This window comes from Alligator mississippiensis, chromosome 6 (genome assembly GCF_030867095.1).
Source record: "Alligator mississippiensis isolate rAllMis1 chromosome 6, rAllMis1, whole genome shotgun sequence".
In the NCBI taxonomy this organism is placed as follows: domain Eukaryota; kingdom Metazoa; phylum Chordata; order Crocodylia; family Alligatoridae; genus Alligator; species Alligator mississippiensis.
In genome coordinates, this window is record NC_081829.1 from 81,815,349 (window position 1) to 81,836,250 (window position 20,902).

The 20,902-nt window shown below is 43.7% G+C and overlaps 1 protein-coding gene across 1 annotated transcript; it reads left to right on the forward strand.

Moving 5' to 3' along the window:
* The first annotated feature begins 1,073 nt into the window (after positions 1-1,073).
* Positions 1,074-17,945, forward strand: TEX36 (testis expressed 36). The gene is made up of 4 exons (XM_019482836.2): positions 1,074-1,137; positions 3,273-3,404; positions 14,235-14,312; positions 17,202-17,945. The coding sequence occupies exons 1-4, from the start codon at positions 1,087-1,089 to the stop codon at positions 17,433-17,435; spliced, it is 495 nt and encodes a 164-aa protein (XP_019338381.1). The 5' UTR covers positions 1,074-1,086; the 3' UTR covers positions 17,436-17,945.
* Positions 17,946-20,902: the final 2,957 nt, after the last annotated feature.

Here is a 20,902-nt window from a genome sequence, read left to right on the forward strand (position 1 = left end):
GGGGGTTTGTTCCTTTCCTCCACCAGGTTTCCAGCTGTGGCAGAGGGATGGAGGGAGAGGCTTTGGTCTCACTTCCCCTTAGCCTGCAGTTCAGTAAGGCAACGGCTTCATTTAACTGAATGAAAACTGAGGAGAATCACGAGACTTTGGTGGCCGTGTTGGTCTAAGGACATAGGCAGACAAGGTTCCTTGGGTAAATGCGTATATTTTATTAGACCAACTCAAATAGTTGGAACCATAGGCAATGCGTAGGGGGAGCATGGGGGGTCACGAGCCCCCCCTGAAATTGGCCACCACCGGCTTCTGCGGGCAGTCATCGCTCACCACCCAGCTGCCAACGCTGCCACCCACAAACTGTGCCTCCCCTGTCTTGGGAGGCACCAGTCGTTTGTGGTTGGAGCCATGGGCTACTGGCACCATCTTAGTCAGGGGGGTATGTGCCCCCCCCCCCCCCCCCAGCGACCAGTGGGAGGGGCGGGGGGCAGGGGGGGGTCAGCAAAACTCACCAACCGGGAAGTGGCCGCGGCGCTCCGGGACGTGACTGCGGTGCTACATCCAGCACTCCCAGTCCCTGGGCAGCACCCGCGTGGGGGGCACCATTGCTTCTACCTACCCGTTACCTTAGTGGGGAGCGCAGCCAGCCAGGGGGTGCGCCAGCGCTCTCGGGGGATGCCCATGGACCCTCTACGCGGTGCCACTGGCTGGAACAATTCTTCTTTGCAAGCTTTCGGGTACAAATACCCGCGGCGAGGCTGGTGTGCGCTCTTCCTGGACAGAAGGAATAGGGGCCAGAGGAGAACTGAGGAGCCCGCGGGCGAGAGGCAGGCTGCACTTCGGTGCAGTAGAGCCCAAGCTGCTTCAGAGGGCCCCTTGCACGGGTCAGCTCTGGCAGGAGTAGAAGTGTTAGACGAGAGGGGAACGAATGGTCCCAGGAGGTTTCTTTCAGTGAGTGCTGCGCTCAGCCTCGAGCATCCCGCAGCTACGGCCCCCTGCCCTCCCTGCCTCCCGCAGCGCCCCATTGTGACGGGCCCATGGCGAGGGGCGCAGCGCGGGGCGCAGGCGGGCCGGGCCGGGCCAGGCAGCGCGATGCCGAAGGGGCGGGCGGCCAAGCCCAGCGCGGAGCGGGACGGCGCCTGGGTAAGCGCCCCGTCCCCGTCCGCGCCCGCGCCCGCGCCCGCCGGGCTTTGCCCGCCTTGCATGGCGCTGCCTTGCGTGCGCTGCGCTGCGCTGTCGTGTCCCGGGGAAGTTTTGGAGCTTTAGATCCAGGTCGCGACTCGCCTCCTCCCCCCCAGCGCTCACAATGCGGGCTGGATAAAGCCAAACGCAGGGGAGGAAACTTGGAGTAGGCTGAAAACCCAGTTTCCCAGCCAGACCCCCCCCCCCCCTCACCAAACCAACCTCCCCCCCCAAACCAAACCAAACCAACCCACCCCCCACAAACCACAGCTCGCATGGAAAGTTGTGGCCCCCGGGGTCTGGGATGAGGACAGCACCGGGACAAAGGAGAAGAAACTGGACCCTTCAGACCAAATGCCATTTTAGCGAAACTATAACTGTATGTCTTTGGTAGTATGTGCTCAGCTAAGCCTTTGGGAGGAGAAGGTGCTTGAAGACTAAATGCTCCCTGGATAAGCAGGCTCCCAAATGTTACTGTACCAAATCATTTTTTCACCCAGAAAAGAGTCAGGACTTTCCATTCCTACTGTTTTTAAGGAAAAAAAAAACTTACAGCTTTTCTTTCTAAGTGATCAAGAAGCCAAAAGTGACACAAAACCACTGGGGTTTTTTAGGGGTTCATGAATCTTTCTCAGATTCTACATCTTTAAATGGAGAGAATGACGGTTATTTGCCCATTTCCCATCAGAACAGGGTGGATTATTTCACTTGGGTCAGATTTTTTAAAATGCAAAGGGTTATTATTAATTACTGTTTGTTGCAGCTCTGAGAGAACTATGTCATGCATTTTGATTGTGATATTCAATCTCCATTTAATATTTGAAGATACATCTGCTCCCTTATAGACTTTTTTTTTTGCAGCATTTTCACCAACAGAACGGCAATGAGGTAAAGAACTGGAATCAGCTTTCCAGTGGTTGAGACTGATTAATTACTTCTTATGTCACCATTTTACCACCCACTGTGATACACGCAGTGATGTGTGTTCTGCAAAGATTTAGAAATCAATCTGTAAAGGAACTAATTAGAGAACTCTAGGTTCTGGATTGTCTGTACCATTTAAGCTGTTTTTACCTTTGCAAATTCTACAAAGGTCTTTCTCAGATCTTCACAAAATATCTCTGTCCACAGAGGTTCGAAACTGTCTGAAGTCTTATTTCTTTTTACCTCCAGTTTCTTTTCTTCCCCCCCACTCCCCCCTTCAGAAAAATTGCACATTAGATTTGCTTCATCTCTGGGTTACTCTAAATATCAGCACACTCTCACAGTTGAGTGATAAGCACTTCAGCAACACGCATGTGGACACGTGCCCCATTTGCAAGTGCTTTGCTTCCTCTTGCAAGTTCTAAATAACGCTACCAATTTTGCGGGGAGCAAACTCCAGGATGTATTCCCAGATGCTCCACAGCCTTTTGAAACCAGGAGTGCACGCCATTTTCTGTTCTGAATACGTAGCTCCTTACTGTGTGTCTGTGCGCAAGCTAATTAGCTTTGCTATGCTGTTTCTGGTTCAGGAGGTAACACACTGGGAGGCTGTTGTCTGATATGAGATCAATTTCTCAGAAGTCCTATTTCAGCAAATTTTCAGGGCTTCCAGGACACAGCCCCCAAACTTGGGGCTCTCTTGGAAACTTCAGGATTGTCAATTGCTTTCGTTCTAAGAGCAAGAGTCTACAAGCTGAGGAGCTCCTTCTGCAAGGTGCTTAGTGGCCTATACTATGGTCATGCCCTCCTAGAGCAAATAAAGAACAAATCCTTGCAGTTGTGATGGTGTTAAGGAAACTCTTACAACATTTACAGTCACTACATATCAACTTAGAGAAAATTCCTGCAGAACTAATAAACAGCTTGTGTCTTACATCTCTACCCACTTTTCCCTCAAATATTTTTTCTTTCTCCATTAGAAGTCATTCAAGGCAGGGATCATCCTCTTTTTGGTATATTGTACAGTGGGACCCAGGTTCTGATTGGGGCCTCTAGGTGCTGCTGCAATACAAATAATAAGAATAAGTTAAAAGCTATAATTTTTCACTTTTTTACTGATGCTGATTTGTTTCTTAGTTGATCAAAATGGGTATTTTGTGGATATTTTCTAGTTCCCTCACCCTGGAGTATTACAAAGCCAACCAGAATCCATTACAGGCTCCATGCTAAAACAGGTGCAAAATCCAGAAGAAGTTGAGTCCATTGAGAAGAAATTGCCAGTAGCATACAGAATTCGAGAGCAGGTAAGTTATGAAAATTTCATTGATTTTTGGAACTCCTTGGTATAGGATATTGTTGGGTAAATTCTTACTAAATGATGTGAATAAGAATAGCACTTGCCCTTAGGTTAGTGAATATACAATGTAGTAGCTAGCAGTCTTCATGCTTCTGGGAATAAGATGAGTGAGAAGAAACAATTTTTTCTCAAGATATACTGTTTCTCACCTACCATATCAGATACCCATGGCACCTTCTGCGCTAAAGGCCAAACTCCAAATTCAGTTCCAACTTTTTTTTTTTTACTTGTAACTTTCTAAGACAAATTTCTTATGTGCTGAAATATATTAAATTTGATGTCAGTCTACTTTAAAGAATATATGCAATCTCTCTCTCTCTCTGCACGTTTAGTTGAAATTTGATAAGCATTTTGAATTGAATGTGAGGAAATTAGCAAGGAATTCTGTTTTTTGATAATGGGATTAGTGATAGATGCTTCAAATTTGACATGTTTTTTTTTTCTAGGACTTTGCTGAGAATTAGAAATGAAACCAAATTCTAAAATAACCAGTGCAGAATTTTTTAAAATTATAAATGTTTAAAGTAAGTATTCCACAAACACTCTTTATGCACTGATCCTGCAATAGGATCCAGCCATGCTGTCCCTTGCTTTCCTTTCCTCAAAACAGCTACAGATATTAAACGCAAATAAGGCTAGGAACAAATGTTGCACTTGTCCCTGGACAAGTTATGCCTTTGTCCCAGAACCGAAATGTCCAAGGATTGGCATCCTTTTAATTAGGGTTTAATGAGCAGCTGAATGCACTGCCGCTTTCTGCCATTGATTCAATGATGTGATCTCAGGATAACTGTTGAGATGCATTTTGTGGTGCCCTGGAATAAACTGTTAGTACTTCTTATCCCGTGAACCTTTTTATTCTGGGATAATGAATGTGGATGTCTGAACGATTGCACTTTGTCCCAGGATAAAATGGATTATCTCAGGGCAAATGTAATGGCTGTTTTTAGTCTAATAGAGTTAATGGAGCACTAACCTGGCAATGTTTTACACCCCCAGTGCATTAAAATTTGACGTTGGAGTTGTGTTCACAACATTAACTATGTTTTATTTCTGTTTTCTTTACGTGTAATTCTTAAGACATTAAACTTATATAGTAAACTATACAACATGAATGAGGATCAGATCTGTGGTAATAATTGTAACATTTAGAATTATCTGATTTCTGAGTTCATGAAGGCAAAATATATGGTAATTCATAGAATGATAGAGAAGTAGGGCTGGACGGGACCTCCAGAGGACATCTAGTCCAACCCTCTGCTTGAGGCAGGATTATCTCTATCCAAACCATCCTATATACTCCATAATCGAAACTCTACATAAGACTACCACCAGCCCCGACAGCACAGACCTAACACCCTAACCTGCCACAGGAAAAGCAGGGGAACTGTGGCAGCCAACGTCCTGCAGATTCTATGCATGTTGTCAATATATACTCAAGTAATCCTCGGTAGAGGGCCACATCCCCTGCTACAGAGGAAGGCAAAAACCTCCACAGTCCATACCAGTTTGACCATGGGGTAAAAATCTTTCCTGACCCCAAATATGGTGATTGGTCTGACTCTGAGTAGAGGGGTAAGTAAGGCCGTCTAACCAGAAACCTCTGGTTTTGCTTTCAACAGGAGCATTGACACACTCAAGTCAAAGTCCCCAGATGCCTCTGGGAAGGTGCTTAAAAACACCCTGACACATATACCAGAAAGGGGGTGGGGGAGGAGGAAGGGGCAAGGGCAACTAACAAAACCCAAAAGCATAGGAAATACCCATAGCAGAACATAGGTAGATCATCCCTGACCTGTCCAACCTCTTCTTGAACACCTCAAGTGATGGAGAGTCCACAACTTCCCTAAGCAGTCTATTCCACTGTCTCATTGTAAAGTTTAAACTTACTTTGCTGCAACTTCAAGCCATTAGTCCATGTCCTCTTGACAGCAAGAGAGAGAAGGTGCCTTCCCTCTTCTTTATGGCAGCTGGTAAGAGGGGACCCAGACCTTGGGTGTAAGGGAAGGGGAGTAGAGGGAACTGTGGCTGTGTGGGGTTTAAGAAGATGCAGCAGGCTCATCTGCTGTGTGGGGCCACAGCTGCAGGAGGACAGGCTGGCCCTTGATTGGCAGGGAAAACCCTGTGCAGAGCTGGGGAAGGCACATGACCAAAAAGGGGGCACAGCTTCCATGCATATAATCCCAGAGCCTGAGCCAGAGCATGTTGAAGTCTAAGAGGCTCTTTGAAGGAAATGTCTGCAGCAGATGGACAAGCAGGCACCTGAGCTGTTCCCTGGAGCCACCCAGGGGGAACTAAGGGAAGGTCATGGCCTGAATGAGGCAACAGCCCAGAGCTGGGTAGGCTTTTAGTTGAGGCCAGTGTCTTGTACTCTATCAGATCACCGTTTTTTCCTCCCAAGTTACCTATCACCTTTACATCCTCTGCCAATTCTTCCCTGTTGGTCAGAACAGGATCTGAGATAGAAGAACTTCTAGTTGTATCCTTCACTTTCTGAAACAAAGTTGTCCTCCACACAAGTTAGGAACAAGCTTGACATTGTATGTTTGACTGCATTGTTCTTCCAGCAGATGTCCAGAAAAATTAAGTCTCCCATCAGTACCATCCCATAGGTTTTGGATAGATTTGTCACCTGCTTGAAGAGTTCCTGATTCATCTACTTTTCCTGATGTGGTACCCTATAATAAATCTCCACCATTATACGGGAGCTTCATTTTGCAGTCTTCCTCCTGAGCCAGGGAAGAAGTGTATGTGTTTTTGACATACAAGACAACACCAACACATTTTATCCCAACCCTGTCCATTCGAAACAGCATAACCCTTGATGTTGACATTCCAGTCCTAAAAGCTGTCCCACCAGGTTTCTGTGATGCCAGTCAGGTCATCTTTTTTTTTCACAGGCTGCAGCTTCCAGAACATCTTGTTTATTCCCCATGCTTCTAACATTTTTATACATGCATTGAACATATTTTGCATTTTTACCTATTAGCCTCCCTTTTGTGATGCTTGTTGTAGTTCTGTAGATCTCATTTCCCAGAGTTGCTTCTTGAGTCCTTTCCCCTCTGGACTGTGTTGGGTCGTTGGAGGGTTTTGATCACCATCTCCCATGGAACCTAGTTAAACCCCTCCTTACTAGGTTGGCCAGACAATGGCCAAAGATACTCTTCCCTGTTCTCTTCAGATGGATCCCATCTCTTGATATCAGTCTTCTTCCGAAGAACATCTGCCTATTGTGAAAGAAGCCAAATCCTTCATGTCAACACCACCGTCTCAGCCACATGTTCACTTCTAGCTACACGTCCACGTTCACAATGGTCTCTGCCTGGACCCTTGCCTTCCACAGGAAGAATTAATGACAGCACTACCATTGATGCACGAAGCTCCTCAGTTTTCCTGGCAAGAACCTCATAGTCACCTCTGATCTATTCAGTGTAATTCTCGGCAGTATCATTGGTGTCTACATTAATGAACAGGAAAGGGTAGTGGTCTGATGGATGATGAACTTTGGCAGTCTTTCTGTGACATCCTGAATTTGGACTCCAGGAAGGCAGCACACTGCCTGGGCTTCCAAATCTGGATGACAAATTGATGCCTCTGTCCCCCCATAGAAGGCAATCACCAACCACCACCACTCTTCTCTTCCTTCTTGATGCAGTGATCCTGGAGCCCCTGGCCTTGGGGCCTTGCATTTCCTGCTCTCTAGGCTGCTGCCTCCTCTGCTCATGCCTGAAGATGTCCTCTCCTCTGTCTTTTCCTCGGCAGTTCCACCACAAAGTGCAAAGCGCAAAGCAGTTGCTGACTTCAACCAGTTGCTCTTCAATTCTGTGAACCCTCCTTCTTTGAGTAGTCACATGTTGCCACTTCTCATTGCCCCTTGGCCTCTCCAGTACCAGCCTCTCATAACTCTTTTCCATGTAATCTTCCTAGTCCTTGATGCAATGCAGCATGGATTCCCATGCTTCCAACCTTTGAGTCTTCTCCTCCAGGGCAGACACCAGCTTACACCTGGTGCAAATGTAGTGCTCCTGACCCTGTGGGAGGAACACGAACATGGCACTTCCCACACAGGTCACAACAGCTGACCCAAGATCCATTTGTGCATCTTTTGCTACCTAGAGAACACCTATGCTATAATGAGATAAAAAAGGCAAGGGCAAGGGGCAACCCTCCCCCCCAAACCAAAAAAAACCCTACCACAACAACCTGCCACAAGTGGGGGGGAAGCCCCCCCAACACACACACTAGGCACTAGACAAACACTCTATCACCAATCAGCCACCTTAAAGTCACTAGAACAAATCTTCAAGTCCCACACCTAGGTTGCTTATCCCAGAGCAACTGCTGTCTGCTTACCACTCAGCTTATTGCCTTTTTTTCAATATTGCTAATATAGACTGCTATTACTACATGGTGAATTTCATTTTAACATGATGTCATTATAGAACAGAAGGGACTTAATGAATTCATAGAGGGACAAACTTGGATATCTTTGTACCTTTGCTAGACCAAATTTACTCAAGGGGCACATCTACACAAGATGCTTTACTGCACAGTAGAGCTAATTACTGTGTAGTAAGTGTCACTGTCTACATGTAATGACCCTTACTGCACAGTATTTTCTTCTACTCAGCAGTTAATTTGTTACGTGCAAATGCAAGTAGCAAATTAACTGCTGAATACATACTGTGCAGTACAGCACGTGTAGATGACTGACCAGGAGCAAATTTGCTCCCAGTCTGCTGGGCAGCAGGGGGTGGAAGATTGCTTCCTGCCCCTGGGAGCTGCCTGTTACTGGGGTGGACCCCATCACCAGAGCCCAGACAGGGACAATATCCCCCTGCCCTTGGAGCAGGAAGCTCTCAGCCCCAGCTTGTTCCCAGCCTCCACTCTGCAATCGTGGAGCCGGGGCTGGGAACATGCTCCCAGCCCCTGCTCCGCAATCACAGAGCAGCAGCTGGGAGCTCCCTGCCTGAAGAGAGTTCCCTGCCCAGCCTGGAGCCGACTGGGGCCTGCCCCTGATTAGGGGAAGTTCCCAGCTGGCCTTGGGATACATGGGGAACTCTGCATGTGTAGCCTGGAGTTGGCTGGGGACTGTCCAGTCAGGGGCAGGTCCCAGCCCCACTGATTTTTCTCAGCCGTATGCCTGGATTGGGCGAACAAGGTGGGGGCTTGGAAATAGCTGCAGGGGAGAGGCAGGTCCCAGCCCTGTGCCCTGATCCACTAGTGAGGCAGCTCGCCACAAGCCCCCATCTGGGCAGGGATTCCCTACCCAGTTGGGGACTCACTGCTAGCTGCCTCACCAGTGAATCAGGGCAGGGGGCTGGGACGTGCCCCTCCCCTGCAGTTCTGTCCAAGTCCCCTGCCCTTGACTGGGGAGCTGGGGCCAGGACCTCTGCTGCCGGGGCAGGGGGACATTGTCTCTGCCTGGGATCTGCCACCAGAGCCCGCCCCAGCAGCAGGCAGCTCCCAGGGGCAGGGAGTAGTCTCCCAGCCCCTGCCAGTGGACAGCTGTCTCCTGGCCCTGTACTCCCTGTCAACTCCTGAGCTAGCACCCGGGGAGAGCCTAGAATAGAGACTGGCAACCCCCGGCACACATGCTGAGCATGGCATGTGAGGCCACTTTGCTCAGCACGCCACCTCCAGCACCGTCTGCTTCGAGGCATGCATGTAGCTGTTTGCAGCCTCCTGGCTGCAGCCAGTCCCAGCTCTGGGTAGTTGCTGCCAACCATGGAGCCCAGGCTGCTTGCAGCAGGGCTTGCAGCTGAGCCTACCTGATTCCCACCCGCTCCAAGCCCAGCGCTGGCCCAGCCCCCACACCGGGATGAGGCTGGTGCTGTCCCTTGCAAGGAGCGCCACACCTTTGTGGGCTTAGCTGTGTGGAGTGGGTGGGCTGATGGGCAGGCTCTGGGATGGGGCCTCAGCCAGCCATGCTGCAGCTTGGGGGCTGGCTCCCTGGGGAATCACAGGGGCTCTGGCAGGCCCAGGGCATTGTCGGGTCAGACTTTGTTTGGTGGCCCAGCAGCCCGGCTCCGTGCACCCACACATCTGGTTCTGTATGTTTGTCTGCCTTTGGTTCTGTGTGTCTGTGTGTGTACACGTGTCTGGTTCTGGATGTGTGTGTGCGTGTGTTTGTTCTGGGTGTGTTCTGGTTCTCTGTGTTTGTGCACATGTGGTTCTGTGTGTGTGTCTGTGTGTGTGTGGTTCTCTGTGTGCATGTGTATGTGTCTGGTTTTCTCTCTGCTCACGTTTCTCTCTCTCTCTCTCTCCTTTTTTTACTTTCTCTTTCCCTCTTTCTTTCTCTCCTCTTTCTCTTATTTCTCTCTTTTCTCTCTCTCTCTCACTGCAACATGTTTAACAAAAAAGGAATACACAACAACAAAGGGAACATTTATGATTATTAAATATACTAATAAGCAGTGCGTCCTGCCATGTACTGCCTCTCTCCCCCCGCCCCCCTGCCCTCATTTTGTTTTTCTGGCATGCCGGCACTCCGGCACCTTCCAAGGTAAACCTGGTGGTTTTTCTGCACTCTGGCCAAAAAACATTGCCTGCCCCTGGCCTAGAGCTACCCCTGGTTGCTGAAGAGGGCCAGCACAGGGCTGGAAGGCTTGGGAACAGACTGCTGCCATGAGCAGCAAATCTGCTTCCACATCCCGGCATGTGTAGCTGCCTGCCTAGGGTAGGTTTACTGTAGAGTAAAATACATACTCTGGAGCAAACCCACCCCACAACATTTACATGTGTAGATATACTCAAGGTAAAGTTAACAAAATTTGGACTCTACATAGCAAACTGAACTCCATTTCTGGAACTCAGGCTGTCTTACACCCAGATCTCTGGCCCCCAGAAAAAGGGAAACTCAGTCTCCATTTCAAAAAAGCTAAATGTCCTGATTTTAGTGGATTCTATCATTTGGGTTTACCCAGCATATTTGTTTGGTGGCTGGCATTCTAAAACAAAGTGGACAGTGTGGCTTTTACTGTAGGTTGACATTTCTTCTCTTCTAGTTAACAACTGTGTAGCTGTTCTGATGATTTCTCTCAATATCCCTGTGTTGGTGGTATCTTTGTAGTGCTTCTGTAATAGCGTAAGATCAGAAGCCATTCTACCTTATTTGCACTGATTTAAAACTGAAGTAACTTTGTTAACCGCAATGTAACTGAAAGAAGAATTTGACTAAAAGGGAGCAGTTAGGAGGGGAGTTTAGGAGCAGAGTAGAGGGTTGTAGTGCATTATGTGGATTTTAATCTTTGTCTGAGGAATCTGGCTGTAATCATTGTTAGTGTCTTTTTACACATTACACTGGGCGCACCTACACGAGACACTTTACTGTGCTGTAGAGCTAATCACTGTGCAGTAAGTATCTGCATCTACATGTGCAGACACTTACTGTGCAGTAATTGGCCCTAATCGTGAGTATATTTGCTACCTGTAAATGAAAGTAGCAAATTTACTCGTGACTAGTAACTGCACAGTAGCACACATGTAAATCCCTGACCAGGAGCAAATGTGTTCCCAGGCAGCAGGGGATGGGAGATTGCTTCCTGCCCCCAGGAACTGTCTGCTGCCAGGGCACAAGGATAATATCCCCTTGCCCTGGCATCAGGGAGCTCCTGGTGCCAACTCCGCGATTGTGGGGCTGCCGCTGGGAGATCCTTATCTCTCAGCCTAAGCCTTGTCGTCGCGGACCTGGGAGAGCTTTATCTCCTTGTGCCGCCACTAATTGTCCTCAGGGAACGCCTGTGCCATGCGTACTGTGGTACAAGGCAAATTACCTTGGGTGGGGTAGGGGAAGCTGCGGCCAGCACTGTGCTGGCCACAGCAGCCTTAAATGGGGCTCTGGGGGCCTCCTGGGGCAACAGCAGCAGCTGTCCTACTGTGGGTCCAGCCAGCCAGGCTCTGGCTTTGGGCGGTGCATGCTGCTGTCACATGCAGCACTCAGATTTTTTTCCCTTCTGTACTGCTCCCTTGCAGCATGGAGAACAACTGAATGTGCGGTATGTGCTTGTCTGGACACTGCCTGCATGTGTAGGTGCCTGCCTGGGTCAGTTTAGTAAAGTACTTTACTCTAAAGTAAACTGATCCCACATTATTTGCATGTGTAGACATGCCCACTGTGAACCGCACAAATGCTGATTGGTTTAGCACTAGCTTGTAGTCACACCTTCAGTTTGAGCACCACATCTGTGGGAAGTAGCCACACCTTAATGGAATAGGAGCTGGATTATGCAGATCAAGAGAGAATCTTGCTCTGGAGTGGCATAACTTTGAGCTGCATATTGAGTGCTTTAAACCACTTAAAGGTGTTAATGTGCAGACAGTCCAGGGTTTAGGAGCGCCAGGAGCCACCCAGCATTAACATGTAGCAAGGCCCTTAGGAAAAAATTACCAGGGTAGACAGACTTGGTAGTGTAGGGCCAGCTGGGTGTCTAAAGTGTTTGCCCAGTTTTCCCTGCCCTATTTATGTCTCTGGACGGACCTTTGATCTATACTGGTATGGCAGTTCCTATGCTATTATCACCGCGGCTTAGTCTGTGTAGCTGTTTTCGCTATTAAATTAACGAAGGCCCTATCCCCCATGTATGATGATTTAGAACAATCTTAGTAAAAAGAGAATGAACGTCAACAGAAGGAGTAAGAAGACATTGTAGAGAGACTAGAATGCAATGTCAATAAAAACACAGCTTCAGAAAGTTTGTTTTGTTTTGACTTCTTAAAAAACTGCTGATGAAGACTGCTGGAAGCTCACTATGTGTGAAGCTGACTGTCTCTAATCTCCCTATGTGAAGGAACTCCCTGGCTGTGAGGTTAATTAATTTTCTCAAGCATACAGTACTTTCTTAGATTATATTACCTCAATGTACTTTCTTTGCTATAGTTTTAAACCCCTTTTACTATAGCTGTTCCTACTTATTTAATTTCTTCAGTAATTTCAACAGACAATATTCAATCAATACTTCTTTTATTTTTCACTTTTCCTTCAGCAATTAAGAACTATAAATAAACTCACTGCTCATGTGTAAGTGACTCTCTCTCAATTACACTGAGCACTTAAGTAATAGCTCAAGAGACAGGGTACGTATCCTACAAGTTTATACATATGCAAGTGGTTACACTGAACTCTAACTCTGATGCATAAGTGTTTACAAAAATTGGGACCTAAAAGAATATTGATCCCGTGGCTGATCAATATTTTTATTACTATATTCTACTTATGAAATTTCCAATGACTTCCCTAGGAATTCACTGCATGAAGTAGCTAAAGAATCAGGCCCTTGAAAAACTAGTACAGCTCCATAATTAAGCAAAAACACACATGGCCACAGTCCAGCTAAGACTGATTGAGAAATCATGTGAAGATTAGGCCACAGCACAAGGCTGAACAATATCTATCAAGTGCATGAACAGGAGATCTTTAGTCATGACCTAAGCAATGATCCTGCAACTAATTCCACGCAATCATTTCCTTACATCTCCATGATTCTCCTTGCAGGGTCAGGCCCTAAATATATTTTTCTTTACAACTGATTTTGATTTTCTTTTATAAACCACAGTTTATTTGAAATCACTTTTTATCTTATGCCACAGTAAAACTAGTTACAGCATATGAGAGTGAAGACTAATAGCAATAACCTGGAATATTCATGCCACAATATTAAATCTAAAAATCATTAGAGCAGTTGCAAGAACAGAAAGTTACCAACACAAAATAGAAAGATGGTATCCATCTTTCTATATATACCATCTTTGGAAAAGCAAAAAGGAGGCATTTAGTAGTTGAGAAAGTTTTTAGAGTTTCATATTTTAGCCATTTTATGTACACTAAAATGTCATGCAGCGCGCTTTTAAAATAAATTATATCCGTTAACTATTTTTACAAGTGTTTGTGTGTGTGTGTGTGTGTGTGTGTATACACACACACACTTAAACACTTGTAAAAATAGTTAACAGATATAATTTATTTATATATTTATTTTATATATATATATATATCTATATCTATATACATACACACACACACACACACACACACACACATGCATTTTCAGATCCCTTTTTGATTTGTAAATTTTAATTTTACAAAATTTAGTAAAGTACATTTAAAAAGATTAAAAAGTAGTTCTATGCCTAATGCCTTTTCTTCCCATCACAGAGGGTTACTGGATAGTATTCATATTCAGTAAGTAAATCACAGATAAATTCAGTGTTGAGTACCCTTTTGTAGTTCGATTTTAATTAGTTTTGGGTTCAGTAGTGAGTCATACAAAAAAGCTTTGACATTTCTTTTAATATTTTGGTTCTTGTTTTTTCTAATGTGGAAGTTTGCATTTATCTTTAATCACGTGCGTTTTCAACAAGTGACTGGAATATTAAATTATTTTGAAAAAGGTTACTGATGAAGATTTAATAAATAAAAGTACCTCTATTAATTGTTTCATATTTTGATGGATGCATCTACATGTTCATTAATGTGCAGTGCCTACTGCACATTAAATTTAGTACTTGTATAATCAAATCCTAAATAAATGTACAGTAGGCTGCCATGCTGCGCATTAGCATGATCTCATGCTTTTTGTGTGACACTTAATGCACAGTAGACTAATACTACTTTGCATTTGCACACTTTTTTCTGTGTGCACTAATGCACAGTACAATTAGTCTACTGCACATTAAGCATCTCGTGTAGATGCACCTAGAATGTGAGAACTGTTTGCAGCACGTGTGGGAAAAGTATCTTAAAACTCATTGTCTTTCCTTTTGTTTCCTTTTTTTTTAGCAAGCGGTAAACAACTTCCCATTTTCATCTCATGACAACAAACATTGTTTACAGAATAGAGGGGAATACTTTGATTTTGTAAGTATCCAAAAACTTAAAAGTTCACCTCTCTTAACTTGTCCATTATTTAAATGCAGCATTTTTTCCTGTCACTTGCAAACATCAGGGATCCTTAAAAAAAAGGGATGAAAGAAAATTAACAGAAGCAGCAATACTGAATGCACAAATTATTGACATTAGGATATATCTTCCTATATGTAATAACATGTGAACATATCTTCACAGACCCACCAAACTAATCTTTTATAAGTGTCTGGAACACTCATGTAGAATCTGGCAAGACTGATACAGACATGCTGGATTTCTTTTGGAACCTAACAATTCAAACCAAGGCACTTTCTCTTATTTCACAGACAGATGGATTGGCCACCTGCAAAAGTATTATTACATTGATTTTTTTAAAAAATCTGGATGCATTGAGTGCTTGGTGTGTGATGGCTTTGCATACTCTTCTGTTGATACATTTGTAATTTTTTCCCTTTGTGTATGCGTATGTGGCTCTTCTACCAGAATTTGGTCTTTAGTCAGGGACACAGGCCTTATGAAATGAACTTACTCAGCTTGAATTCCAAAATATAATTAATTATTTTAAATGTCATTAGTAATTTTGGGTCTCAAATTTGAGCACCACAAAGGGGCCTGATTTTCAGAAAAAGCATATACCTGCCTCCTAAAAGTCAGACCCTTTTATCTCAACTTGGGCACTCAAATCATTTGTCATTTTGTAAGCCAGTAGAAATAATAATTATATAATAATAAAAAAGCTATTACATGTTTTGAAAACAGCAGCAATGACATAAGAAACACTCATTCCTCAGCTACAATTACATCAAAATTACTGAAACTAAACTTAACTTTTAGGCTTTGTAGTATCACAGTCTGCCCTAAAGCTGTGATCTCTGTATTTCTCTGCAGCAAATTGAACATTCTGGATTTCTGAAACAGCCATTCTTACATTTCTGTGTATGTAAAAATCATCCCTCCTTCCAGAAGTTAAAGTGAATGGTCTTTTTTTAAGGGAATTACGGAGGGACTGTGGAAAACACTATCTAATCCCCAGCCTGTACGCAAGCTTCTGAATTGTAACACAGCCTCTCCATAGCCTCACCATATCCATTATTGCAATATTTAGCCTGGGACAATTGCTGATGTCTTTCTTTCTTAAGTCCTGGGCCTGCATAAGTATTGATCACTGGGTCTCAGGCATAATCATCTTACTCCCCTCTTTGCTTGCTTATGTGAAGCTTGAGAGAAGCCTACTGCTGCACTGAACAAGGGGAATAGAGGCCTTCCTATCTTCGGTTTACTGAACTGAAAAATCACAAAAATTGGTTTAATTTAAATTTTCTGTTTTTTCTCATAAATACAAAAAAACCCTCTGAAAATATTCATTTTGTTCGACATGAAATGTCGTTTGACTCAAAATGAAATGTTTCCTTTTCATGAAACGAGAAAGCAAAGGAAATGATTCACAAAAATAGTGAAGGAAGTCCTTCTCTTGTCCAGTGGTTCAGTGCTTATCCCACTTACCAGAGATGTGAGAGCCCAGCTCAGTGCCTAAGGGGATTTAAATCCACATTTTCTACAAAACAGCCCTAACCACCAGGATATGGGGAATTCTAAGATGAGACTCTTCAATCTCGGTATCACTTTGTATAAAATATATAACTATTTATTGATACAGAGAAAGAGAGAGAGAATGACTCTGTAGATTAGTACCATAGAATTCGTGCTTAGGAGGTTAGGTATATGGATTCTGGTCCCTACTGCAATAAACATTTAATTACACAAGATGGAATAGTGTTATTGGGAAAAATTAAGAGCAGTCCTGGCCCTCGTAATGCCAAATAACCTGGTGGTTAGAGTATTCCTGTAGAAGATGTAAATTCAAATCTCCTCAGGCAGAGAAGTCTCCAACATCTTGAACTTTTGAGCAAATGGGAGATACCACCACCTTTTTTCTACTTTAACGTATTTGGCAGAATTCATGTATATTTTCCTGATAATCAAAACTACATTTTTCCATGCAAGTACTGTTCATCAAGAGGTTTTACCTAGGATATGTATGTTAAGGTATGTTGCAGGAGCTCTTATTCTGAAGGAGTACATTTTTAAGCGTCCTTTTTTGCCCTTCATCATGTTCAGTAATTTCAATTTAGATTTTTCCCCCCTCTATGTATAATGTTTCTAAAGCAACAAAAGAAGCAGTGGGCAGTGAAGAGAGCATTGTGTCCTATGTTCTTATTTCTGCTCTGATTCCCAACTCCCTTGTGACTTTGGACAACTCTCCCAGATCCAGATTTTAAATGTTTCTTACTTTTTTGGTGTCCAGTGTGCAACATCTAGTGTTTCTTATCAGAGATGTTGATCATTTATCACTGAAGTTATATTCACTGGAAGTCGTGGGGTCTGAAAATCAGATTCTATGGCCTTCCAAAATAAAGAACGCTTTTGAAGATTTTAGTTTCATACTCTGTCTCCATTTCTTAACATGGAGGACAGAAATAACAATATTTACTCATCTACCCCACAGTGTTGAAAAAATGAATGTAGCTAATGCTTGTACTTCACTTTGAATATATAAAGGAATGCAAAGTATTATTTTATACATAATAATAAATCAAAAAAGTCAACCTGTTTATCTGAAGTTTTCCTATGTGCTATAATGCAGTTCATTTTGCTACCAGAAACATGTATATAGGTAGGCCAGGAAATAATATTTGCAACTTTATCACTTGCTGCAGACCAGCATAATTCTTAGAATCATGTTTGTGTCGGGTTCTTTAATTTTATTTTCTCTGTAATGAAGTAGCATTTTTTCCCTTTAATTTACCCATTTTATTAGTAAAACCAAGGTCCCCAAAGGTAAATCAATTTTCATCAATTTTTCTTTGATATTTTTTCCAGGGTTTAGGACGAAAGAAGGTTAAACCTGAAAGAAGTCAGCAGAAGTCAGAAAATTTCTTTCTATGGGCACATGAGTCCATTCCTAGCAGTAATGATGGCTTCAGCATTTATCAAACATCATTCACAGGGGACCAAAACACTGAGCGCCCTTTTTGTAGGCGATATCCAAAACAGCACTTGGAAAGATGTTGCACTGATAAGCCCATCCTGAGAATGAAAAACAAATGTAGTTAAGCAAGCATATTCATTAAAAAACTCCTGTATGGTGTCTGCTGACTCTAATCAATGGCTTTTCCCTTAGTCTGAATTCTTACCACTCAAACATGACAGAGTAAATGTAATATTGCAAAATAGATCTTGCAGCACTTGCCAAACAGTTTTGATTTACAGCAAAAGCTGTGTTAACCAGCACTTTATTAGCCGGAAAACTCTACTAACCAGCATCCAAGGGATGCAGCAAAAGTGAAACCAGAAGTACCACTTCCGGGGGACTTCCGGCTTTGCTGCCGCAAGCCGAGCTGTTCTTTGTCACTTCTTCGGCCCACAGCCCAGGGCAAATCAGCCTGCGTGGGGCAAAGCAGCCTGCACGGGGTCCCCCTTCCTGTCCCCCGGCGCACTGATGCTGGGGAGTGCACCAGACGGTGGACATTTGATTAACCGGCATATTTGATTAACTGGCATCCCCCATTCCCAGAGCTTTTACTGTAGTTAGAAAATTTGTTGACATTAGCAGTTATCTTGGTAGTAAAATTACTGTGAAAACACAAATGACAAGATATACAATAAAGTATGTTTTAATGAACAACTTTGTGAGGAAAAATGTGGTTGTCTTTATACAGTTGTTTTCTTTTCTTTTTTCTTTGTTGGGGAAAAAAACAATGATTATACCCATATACCTTGAAAGGGATAGTGGCTCTGACGCTGCAGAACTCCTCCAGTAGGGATAGGGGTGGTTTAATGGGGGCCAGGTGGGCAGGTGGCTACAGACAGAACTAGTTCAGATCCCACCACAATAGAGAAATCCCATTGCAGGCATACACTGCAACTTCAGATATGGGATACGTTTTGCTGAAACATTTCAGTGGAAAGCTGGGAATTAGCATTAGAGAAACTTGGTAATAAAGCAACAACATGTAAAAATTGCCCATAACAAAGGAGGTATATAAAAACAAGGGGGATCATAGAATCATTATAGGTTTGGAAGAGACCTCAAGGGTAATTTAGTCCAATCCACTGTACAGGTGCAGGGATGTAACAATGTTTGCATGTGTGTGATTATACATAACATTCATGGAGATAGGGCATGGAGGTTTATAGAAGGAGAGGCTCTGTGAAGACTTCCATTGAATTAAAAGTTGATGGGATCTGGAAAGAACACATGCTTTTCTAGTTAAACAGCAACAGAAAAGTAAAGGCACCTTCAAGTGTAATGAATATGGAACTCCTGTTGGCCCCATCATGGGGAAGGCTTGTAGATTAGGTCCAAAAATGAATGAATTTTCCTTCTCCAAATCATTTTCATTGATATAGTTCAGGGGTGCTCAACCCCCGAATCGTGAACCATATCTTCCCCACAGAGCCATGTTATCATAGGTGCCAACTTTGTTTTTTGTCCATGGGTGCTTGCAAATGTAAACTCCCCTCCCTCCCCACCCCCACCCAACACAAAAACCAAAAATGGTGCTTTACTTTTAAATCGGTGCATTCCCACACCAAGGTCTACCAAGCCATGCTCATGCCCAGAAGAGGCAGCACGTTATTTCAACCCAGCTTTGCAGCATCTGTAAAGAGCAGGCACTTTACTGGGGCCTTTTTGGTACTTTTATCTAATAGCTGATTGAATCAGCTTTAGTGAAAAGCACCAAAAAGCCCCGCTGAAGCGCCCGATCTTTACAGACGCTGAAGAGCTGGGTCAAACTAACGCACTGCTTCTTCCAGTAAAGCACAGTTTTGTTTTTGTTTTTTAAATGTCTGCAAGTATGGCTCCATGGGTGCTGAGCACCTGCTCATTTTTTTCAGTGGGTGTTTGAGCCCTGGAGCACCCACAGAGTTGGCGCCTATGCATGCTATCCAGCCTGTGGGGCTTCCCTCTGGTCCAAAAATTTGTCACAGGGAAACAGTGGCATCTAATTGTCGCTCTCCTGCTGTCAAATTTCCCCAGCTGGAAGGAGTCCTATGGGCCAGATAGCATGGCCTTGTGCACAAGATGGGGCTGATCTGGGAAGCATGAAGGTTTTACTGGGCTGAGTGAAGCAGCGTGGGACAGTGGGACACCATGGAGGCACATGGGGCTGAGCAAGGCAGCATGAAGCCAAGTGGTGCTTGGACGAGCAGGGCAACACAGAGGTGCACAGAGCAGCATGAGGCGGAGTACAGCTGCACCAGATCCAATTGTGGCATGTAGGGCCTAATCCTGCAGGGTGCTCAGGACCCAGTCCAGCCTGTAGGCTACCCTGCTTCATTTATCTGGCGCATTTATCCGGCCCACCATTTGTGTAGTTTATCATCGTTTTAAACCAAAGCAAGTATCTCAAAAAGTGTCTACAATAAACTCACTGCCACGCAGATTAAAGTGGAATGGGAAAATAAACATACATTTCTGGGATAGGCTGTCTTGACTAACAAAGAAACAGAACAAGAAATCCAAACACTTCGAATCTACTGAGCTGCAAAGAAGCAGCAAGAGTTAGCTTAAATATGTAAAAATTATATATTCCTTTCAATGTATAGATATATCTTTTTTCCACTAAATTATAGATGACCTTCTCATGTCACATCAAATTATGTTATATTGGAAGATTTCCAAAAACATAGTAATCTTATGAGCACATGCTAAAATAATAAATAATTATTTTATTTATGAAGTGCCCCCTACCAGAGGTCTTGGGGTTTTGCACAACATTTTGAAACAAAAAACATCATTAAACAATAAGAACACAGATTAAAAGCCAAGTTACATAGTGCTATTAGAAAGAATTATTTTTTTATTGCAAAGTGAACAGAGCCTGACAGCTCTAAAATGAGATTTTCCATAGCTTTAGACAATGATTTCATCTCCAAACTAATTCAAAACTAAAATGCGTGCCAATCACATGGTATGTGAAGTACCCCATGCTGCTCAGCATACTCAAGAGGGCAATCTTGGACCTCCACCAGAAGGAAGAAACACATTCTTGCTACATTTGTAATGTTGATCTGGGGTTTAATATTACAGATGAATATGGTGAAATAAGGCTCTCTGGTTTGTTACGCTTTTCACCAGCAATAGGAAAATTACAGATTTATTTCTCGTCTAATTTTTTTTTCTTTCTTAAACTGTGACTCAGAGTTACACTTAGAAGTTCTGGATTAGCTTAGTTACAGATTCACAAAAAAATTTCAGTAAAGACTCTAGGGGAAAAACAAGAATACATGAAATCTCTATCCAAGGTGGAATAACAGTGTATTAACTAGACTGAATGAAAAAAGATGACTTCCTGATATCTCAAATCCATGTGTCTCCTCTAAAACAAATATGAGACAAAATACATGTGTCAATATTTAATTTTTAAATTCTAATCAGAAATCCCATGTATTAGAATTTAATGGTCCTCTTGCGCACTCTGGATTAGGTCATGAATCTCATCACAGTGATTTCTTCAAAGATGAGGTGCTTCAGTCAGAAGCATGTGGAGTGGTTTGTATTATGAGGTGTTTTTTTT

Bases quoted from the DNA above. Each gene is read 5' to 3' on its own strand.
- TEX36 (XM_019482836.2), top strand. From the start codon at position 1,087: ATGCCGAAGGGGCGGGCGGCCAAGCCCAGCGCGGAGCGGGACGGCGCC. The intron at 3,405-14,234 runs GTAAGTTATGAA...CTTTTTTTTTAG, and splicing joins CATACAGAATTCGAGAGCAG to CAAGCGGTAAACAACTTCCC. The intron at 14,313-17,201 runs GTAAGTATCCAA...TATTTTTTCCAG, and splicing joins GAGGGGAATACTTTGATTTT to GGTTTAGGACGAAAGAAGGT.